We start from the raw sequence: 9,288 nt of genomic DNA, 5'->3' as shown, positions 1-9,288 counted from the left end.
TGATCTTGAACAGGGTTGGAGATACTAAACTACGAGTACGTCAATTCGTTGCAGATGATGAAGAAGAAGCTCCAGTCACCGAGCTCGCCGACAGTGTCTTCAATCGTCTTCTAGCAAACGATTGTGAGCTCCGGTCCAAGTACACGCAGAGGGTGAGTGAGAGCTGAGCTTTAACTCATCGAATGAGAGCTGAGAGCGAGAGGTTTGTGCTGGAATTGAATTAAGGGGAGAGGCTGAGAGCGAGGGAGGTTTGTGCGAGGAATGGAATTAGGGCTCATAGGGAGGGAGGTCTGTGCGGGGAGAATATTGGAAAGAGGTTTATGCAGGACTGACCTAAAAAAAACGAAGGCATTTGAGTGTGTGTTTTGGTTTCAGACAATTTCAAATAAATGCAAATTAATTTTTTTTTTTTGGGTTTGTCAGACAACAGATGTAGTTGTTGCTGTAGTCCGGAATTTGACAATTTCATTAAAAAGATGAAATCTGACCATGTGTTGGCTAAGAAGAGAACAAACGACCGGTTTAAGAAATCTGTCGTCTGACTAACTCAGATGACAAAAAAAATCCATGTGTCGTGTGATTAACTTATTCTTGTAGTGCAGAACACAAAACGAATGATTGAATCAGCAAGATTCCATTAATATTATTAGATTTTTTTCCTTTAGTCTGCTGGAACTACCATCTTCATTAAACAAAAAAAAAACAAAAAAATTTGTAATCTAATCATGCAAAACTAATGGAAATAGCATTCATTTGACAATTACAACATGCATTTACTTCTGTTATCGTTTTCACATTTGCCATCTGATATGCAGAATGATAGAAGGGTCAGAGAGAGGACTTATAGAACTGGGGGTTATTCATCTCAATACCACAAAAACCAACCATCCAGTTCAATCGATTAGACATAACTAAAAAAAAAAAATGAATTGAAAACCGATTACCCAGATTCAACTTCTTCTTTCTCATATTAAAACTCAATTACCCAGATACATCTTCCCATCAATTGAAATCTAATCGCTGAATTACAAATCTGTGTTCTTTGATTGGTGCCTTGAAGTTGTAGCTTCTGGGCTTTCTTCAAAAACCAATTGAAATTTGAAAGCTCCGTAAAGTTCAGAGCGAGGAGAGTAGAGAGCGAGAGAAGGGAAAAAATTTGGCGCCAATTCAATTGAAGAAATAGGGTTTTATATCTAAGGTGGATGGCAAGGCTGTAAATTATTACAAAATAAGGATAAAATCGTAATTTCGGTCATCGGCTCGGCTCGAGCCGCTACTGTTACTCGGCTTATTAACAGTAACAATCCCACCAACTTTAGTATATGTATAATAATAATGATGAGTCAAAGAAGTGAAGAACTTAGGAATACTAATTAACTATACAGATGGGTCCTTCAATCATATTTCCTGTAACAAAAAAAGAAAATGATCATTTCCAAAGAAAAAAAACGGTTCATTAACTATTTAAGCCTCTCTATTATTGGATGAAATTCCATGCCCACATGTTGAAGGCTATGATCAGGAGGTCTGGACATATCAAAAAATTACTTCGAATTAAAATTTGCAGTTTTAAATTAAATGTATGTTACTTGTCCAAATGAAATTAGACGTCATCATGTTCATATGATAAATTTTTATCATATGTGAAAAACTGAATGAATAATGGTACTCTCAAATTTAATAGTTTTTTGTGTGCAAGTTGTTATATACATGATAAATATATAATTAGAATTAGATGAGTTGGTTAAAAAGCTGTGGTTGAATTCAATAACAGTACACACACACATACCAAATACAAACATTTGGTCAGTGAACAATCTTGACTCTTATTTTAACTTTGGTAATTAGAAATACATGCAAAGAGGGGCAACGTACGGATCGATAGGTCGCCTCCTTCCTTCACTTAGTTGGTCGCAGCTATATGTTTATTACTGCTTACACACACCAGGAGGCTCACGCGTCTATACATACAAATACACGTACACATATAACACGTATCGAATCTAGAATAGGTATAGCAGTGAAGCTCATGCATGAACCAGAAGCTGGTTTAATTACTTCGATTCGGTTTATACTGTAGTTTGTGGGTATAGGTGACAAGTTCATTGAGCTCGGTCTCGAGAGAGATGAAGCCATCCTTGTCGGCATCGGCACAACTTCGTCCTCGCCAAGCTCTGTAGTCGGGCAAAAACGCCCCGAGTTTAGCGAACGCAGCCTTCACCTCTTCCCAGGACAGTTTGCCGTCTCCATTCAGGTCAAAACCTTTGAAAATATTTCTGATCTGCTGCTCAGTGTACGGAACATCCTTAAACACAGTGCCCTGACGCACCATCTCACCGTCTTTCAATGGCCTATATATATATATATGCAAGTAAATTTAGGCTTGTTGGGTAAGATATGACTTGCACTACTATGAATCTGTACATGATGGATCACCGGGTTGAGCAAAACATCTATATATAGGGCTCTGGCTGGTCCCTGCATAAATTCCAATTCTAGGAGCCAGTCAGATATTTCGTGTACAAGCTAAATATATACGGCACGATTAAGAAGAGATTGATATAATTGATTATTGACGCTAGTTTTACCCACGTAGCTATATAGGTACAGTTTAGTAGTTTACTTAGAGCAACTTATACTGTGATACTACACTTATGTCCAGAAATACTAGCATTTATCCACACATACTCTGTGTGTGCAAGTTATTATTATTATTATTATTATTATTTTTTACTAAATAAAAAAGAAAAGAGTTGGTTTTTGCAGGGAACAGAAAATGGGAGAGAGAAAAGAGAGTTGTGGATATTTTTTATTTATTTTTTTATTAAAAATACATTTTATAAATGTCTTAATTATTCTTGTGATTTAATTCATTCTCAAATTTTATTAATCTTCTAGGTCAATTCTGTCAAAATATTAGATTTTGGCTAACAAAGTTTCGTCTCTTAATAACAAGGTTCTAAAAATCGGCCTAGGCGGCCGCCTAGGCGGCGCCTAGGCGCTGGGCGTCGAGTCACCGTTCCGATTATAGGCTAGGCGATGGCTGTAGGCGTTTGGCTCCTTGGCGGCCGCCTAGGCGGTCTAGGCGGAGTTTAGGCGGTCTAGGCGGAGCTGCTCAGCGCTGGGCGCTGGAATATATATATATAAATTTTTTTCAATTCCTCAAGTTGCAGGTGACGGGGCGGCGAGGGAGGTGAGGGTTTTGAAGCGGAGGGCGTCGCGGTAAAGGCAGAGGTGGAGTTGAAGTGAGAGAGAGTCCAGGTCGGGTTTGGAGGCTTAAGAGATGGATTCGGGTTGGGACTTGAGAGAGGAAGGGGACGGAGGTGGGGAAGAGGAGGAGGGTTGGGACTTGAGAGAGGAAGGGGGCGGAGATGGGGAAGAGGAGGAGAGTGAAGGTGAGGGAAAAGGAGGTAGCTTTCTCTCTTGTTCTCCATTTTTTGGTAGAGTGAAGAGAGAGACAGATAGTTCGGGGAAGAAGAAGCAGGAGAGAGAGAGAGAGAGAGAGAGAGAGAGAGAGAGAGAGAGAGAGAAGTTTTTTTTTCACTTTTTGTTGTCTGACATGAATCACATGATAAGGTTTGAATTGAGATAAGGTCATAAGGGCACGTGAACGTGGTTGTAGTGTTTGAATATAATTACTCAATCAATTTTATACTAATTATTCAATTAATTATCAAGAGTTATGTGAAAAATTTAATTCATTTGTATTTATTATTAAAATAAAATAAAATAAAATAAAAACCGCCTAGTCCCCGCCTAGTCTCCCGCCTAGGCCCCTGGGCGCTAGGCCTCGGGTTACCGCCCGACTAGCGCCTAGCGTTTTTTAGAACCTTGCTTAATAATAGTATAGATTATACATATAAATTGTAATTCTAATTTGTGTTCGCATTTTTTTTTTTATATCCGAATTGTAGTCCATTTTACTAAAACATAAAACTATTAATTAGGATATGGTTGGCTGGGAATAAGTAATTTAGGACCCCTCATGTGAGTTGTGACCGTGGGACCGCTTAAAGTCGAAGAAAAGCATCGCTAGCCCTAGCTCTTCTGCGTCCATAATTTTAGTTCAAATGTCTGGAATAACTGGAATCAAAATCGAATGGCTTGAGACGTCAATCGTTCCTCTTCTTTTGGATGAGTGTGAAATGCACGTGGATTTATATTTATGTGATGCTTAGGGGTCGGCTAGCTTCTTCAGGATAAGAACTAAAATAATCTGTCAAGGCAATTAATCCCAGTATAAAGCTTTTAGAAATTTGAAGATGATATTGACTCTGAAGCTTCGTTTGAATCGAATAAACCTAAGTTACTTGTTCATTTCCAAATGGGGTCTCAGCTTGGTTACAATTGATATTCTTGAAACATACAAGCAGTAACCAACATCGTGTGGCACATGATACTGCTTTTATAAGAGTAAAAGCAAAAGGCTGGTGGATATATTATTCCATTTGAATAAAGCAAAGGAATATTTTATCAATGAAAACTGGGAGGGAATATATATGTTGTTTAGATATCTCGCATCGAATAAAATTTATTTATTCTTTTTATTTTAGTTCGACAAATCATATCAAAGTTAATACATGTGTACATACACAATTCAATATTTATCCTCTTTTCATTGTTTCGACTTGTAATAGTGGCTGTTTAAGTTTTCCACAATTTCGTTTTCATTAGCTAATTTTCTTTAATGTATGTTGTGTTTCTAGTATGGAGGTCTTGGTTTTGTCTCCTTCTTTTAGTATCTCTTTTTTCCTTAATAACATGGGGCGGTAAGAAGGTTTCTTTGCCTCTCTTATCTCTCTTTTTGAGTTAAGAAAAAGACCGGTGTACATGCGGTCATATGTACAAGGGTGTCCACCAGAGAACATATAGTTGTTTCAGTATGTATGACCTCTATCCAGCTTCAGTTTCTCTCATTGTTTTTCGTTCTTAACATCCAATTTGGTACTTTGCCAAAAGAAAAAAAAGAAAAAAAATCCAATTTTGTACAATCGGTTGACGTACTTTAGTCCCGTGAACACTTCGATTTGTAAGTTTTAATAGGCATTATTCGCTGAAGGTCTGTTAATAGGCATAAATATTCGTATTATTGGAAACCATGCAACAGGGCTACGTAATTAATAGTTATTCGCGTATATTCCATGCTGAGAAGTAATTTCAAATGTAATTTCATGTCCCCGTATCTTATTCAACTGATCTGATCTTTGGATGAATCTCTACTCCTTCTACTTTAAGATTACCGTACTAGCTAATTCCATCACAGTTTTTTTTTTTTTTTTTTTTTTTTAGAAAGAAATTCCATCACAGTTAGTTTACTTAGTTATGTGAACTTTTGATTTCTAGAACCTGGCTTATATATATCAGTATTAATTAAGCAAACAACCCTTAAGGTTAAATTTTCAAAATACCTGAAATTGCCTTCTTTTATTAAATTTTAAAATCTGTAGTTTAATGTATATAGGCTATAATAGTAACTTGATTAGTATAAAAAACAGAAAGTGAAAAAATAAAAAATAAAAAACACAATGTGAGAGGCTGGGAGCAGTTCTTTCCCAACTGCATTAAAACTGCAATTGCAGTTTGAAAAGAGTATTCTTATTTGAAAACAATAAAAAATCATATTAATATTACATAAATATTAACAAAAAGAAAAACCTAATTGACACACGCGATAGCCTGTGTTAAGAGGCTAGTAATGGATTATGGAGGAAATAGTAAGCAATCTATATCCCCAACCAATCAACCATGCACAAGCATCTGCATGGCTTTGGTGGGGCTACATTCAGTTGCGTTTATTCTATTAGTGAAAGTTACTTCCATAGAGAACCCAACACGTACTGATGATCAGAACTGTGTGATCTTGGCACCCAAATGCTTCTGTGCGTAGTCTGCAAGATTGTTGAGTTCGTCTCCACCTATATATGAAGCCGTCCTTGTTGGCATCGGCGTGGTGTAGTGCTCTCTGGGCTCTGTACTTGGTAAATTACGCCCCAAGTTTAGCTCATTCTGCGGCCACCTCATCCTTGGATAGCTTGCCGTCTTAAGTTTTTGTCAAAGATGTTGAAAAAAGTAATTGTCTGCTCCTTGGTGTATGTCAGATCGGGATTGCGAATCCTCGGACCCCCCCTCATATGTCGTTCACGGAGCATATGCAAGAAATTTTTTGTTGTCATATATGAATCTGTATACGATCTGCCATTACATATACGTATAGGTCTGATCTGGTCCTGCATAGTGCATATATTCAGTTCTAGCACTAGTGTTTCATGCAATGGTGATCTAAGATCTAAAATGGGTGGTTACGTATTCATGTTCTCTTTGGCGAAGCTCAAAAATTTTAGTACAATTATGCACAAGTGTGGAATGCAGAAGCGGGAGATAAGAATTGAGAGTCTAAGTGTTCAACGATTGATTTAGTCTGGAATTTAGGCTTTTGGAAGAAGACGAAGAATGAGAATTTGTGATGGATGGAGAGAATGGAAGAGTCAGAGAGGAGTATGACTTTGATAATTCATAAGTTCGGGTGGGTTTCGTCAAACAAACATACATACAAACATAAAATATATATCATATATATAAGTTTTTTTTTTTTTTTTTCAACTCAAAATTCTGGGGAGGGCTTGAGTCCTCCCACCCCTATACCTAGATCCACCCTGGTTTCATGTAAGAGTTGAGTATATATTCACACAAATAAAAAATTGATCAATGTCTCCAATTGATTATTTGGGGTGAATATAATATTGTTCTCATATGTATTCTAAAGTTTGATCGATATAGAACATGTACTTGTGACACTACACTTATGTCTATAATACGTATGCATATAAATTGTAACTGAATTTTGTAATCATGCTTTTTATTTTATTTTTCTTTGATTTTTTTCATTAATTATTTGAATTGTTGTCTTCTTTTCTCATACGGCCATCTCTATCAGTATCAAATTTCTTTAGCCACTGCTTCAAATCCTCGGTGGTCATAACTAGTTTGCCATCACTAGCTACAGATCGACTTGCTTTTAATTCCCATAGAGAAATGTATATAATCTAGGTACGTTCTAGTAGTTGGATACTTGTATTGGCAATGGCAATTGATGCAGTGTAAGCCTTGGAACATCCTAGCTATATATAATGTGTGGGAGGCTTGGATCTCTCTTTTGTTGGAAATTTTATGATTTAAAATTAAAACAAGTTTAGTTATTTCTTTATTTATTGTGCGGTTAATTTCAATATTATCTTCATTATTTTATTTATGATTTTAACCATTTTCTATATTAATATATAATGATTATTTGACCGTTATATGGTTAATGAGGCTAATGATGGTCGTTGGTAAGTATGACCTATATAAGGGCGCATGGTTAGAGTTGGAAGGCATATGGTGAGGCATGAAACATGAACATGTGTGGGAATTTAGACTGGCAGAATGCAACTACTCTAGCCAAATACCTTTACCAAAGATACTCTTACAAACTATACATACACCTACTTTACTTGTACACCGTTTTGAGTGCATGGGTGATTAAGGTTGAATGGAACTTCTTAGCTGCACGATGGAGCTCGAAGAGTTGTTGTACTTTTGGGGAAGTTCATCATTCGACCTTGTGCAGTAGGAACAAATATTCTCTTAGGACATTATGCTTGCACGCCTCGACTCGATAAGTTTTTCCTATATAAATATATATATATATATATTATTTTCTTACTTTGCTTATGTTATCTTATTTCTATTATTATTGTTATTTCCCAAGATATTACCATATTATTTTGTGCTTTAATTTTACAGGAATTTCGTTCCATATTTTTACAACAATCTAAGAGAAGCTTCATGCGGAATTTCTGTTAGAATTAATTTACATTGTAGATTATGAAACCTTCATGTGGAATTTCTATCAAAATTTATTTACATTAATTACAGAATTTGTAGATACTTAGGCATGGTTATGAAACGAGTGCCTGAGTGTTAAGAGTTCTCTCATGGTAAACTTCCTTCTTTTGTTTTGATGTTTTGTGCCATTGGGCACTATCCCTTGATACAAAGGTTTTGATCATGTTTATATAAAGTTCAACTCTTGTATATATTTAATAGGGAAAATTTCGCAAACAGTACACCAAGTAAAGGCCACTGATAATTCTTATACATAAAGTTTCAAACCAATCATTTCGGTACACGAAATCTGAAACTCGACCCATTATCAGTACACGACGTCAATGACGCTGTTAATTTGACACCAAAATGTCTATTATGCCCTCAATTCTTTTTTTTTTAATAATTTTTTTCTGTTTTTTTTTTTCCTTCGTTTTTATCTCTTTCTTCTTCCTTCTTCTAGCTCCACGAAACCCACCTCTGTTCTTCATGTGAGAAGAAGCCTGAGCTCACCCACTTCAGCCAAAACCTCCCCGTGCTCATCCTCATGAAACTTGTACTCCATAACTCTATCATACCTAGTAAGCTCCCTCACACTCTCCACCACCATGTCACACAAAAGCTTAATATCCCCACTGGGTAGTGACTGTAGCTGCGAAATCGCCCTCATGGCCAGCTTCTGAGACAGCACCGCCCCGGCTATAAACAGAGTCGGGTCCTCTGTTCTAGCAGGCTCCAAATCAATGACAACCCCAACATCAATCCTATGCAAAATCGGGTAAAACGGCTTGCCGGAAACCCTCGAATGTATCCAAATTGGGTTGAGAAGAGTAATCTCCCAAGCGCAGAAAGCCTTTTCCAGCAAAGTTGAGCTGGAAGGCATGAAGAGCGTCCTGACGTCAGTCCCAATTGTGAGGATCTCCCGCCTCTCGAGCACTGGAACCGACTGGGGCATCAGGTCGAGCAGGTCCCGGGCGTTCTTGCTGTAGGCAATGACCCTGAAGGTGGACTCTTCCACTGCAATCGTGCACCCGAACGGTTGGATATGGCAGCCCTTCTGGATTTTGGACAAGTACGCCGTGGTTTACTGCAATTGTCACCGAAGAAGAGAGAGAGAGAGAGAGAGAGAGAGAGAGAGAGAGAGAGAGAGAGAGAGAGAGAGAGAGAGATCTGAGGAAGGAGGAATCGAATAGATGAAGAAAAATCAGAAAGAAAGAAAGGAAAACTGAAGAACAAAGGTGGGTTTTGAAGTGGGTGAGCTCGGGCTTCTTCTCACATGAAGAACAGAGGTGGGTTTCGTGGAGCTGGAAGAAGGAAGAAGAAAGAGATAAAAACGAAGGAAAAAAAAAAAGAACAGAAAATAAAAATTATTAAAAAAAAAAAGAATTGAGGGCATAATAGACATTTTGGTGTCAAATTAACGGC

The 9,288-nt window shown here is 37.3% G+C and overlaps 1 protein-coding gene across 1 annotated transcript; it reads right to left on the bottom strand.

The window, feature by feature from the left end:
- Positions 1–8,350: 8,350 nt before the first annotated feature.
- Positions 8,351–8,944, bottom strand: LOC112171346 (phytochrome B-like; the record flags this gene model as incomplete). The annotated part of the gene is made up of 1 exon (XM_024308544.1): positions 8,351–8,944. A coding segment is annotated over one exon (594 nt), but the record flags the coding sequence as incomplete, so codon positions are not given.
- Positions 8,945–9,288: the final 344 nt, after the last annotated feature.

Source organism: Rosa chinensis, chromosome 6 (assembly GCF_002994745.2).
Source record: "Rosa chinensis cultivar Old Blush chromosome 6, RchiOBHm-V2, whole genome shotgun sequence".
NCBI classification, from domain to species: Eukaryota; Viridiplantae; Streptophyta; class Magnoliopsida; order Rosales; family Rosaceae; genus Rosa; species Rosa chinensis.
Note: the sequence above shows the minus strand (reverse complement) of the source record. Positions and strands in the feature narration are given on the sequence as shown.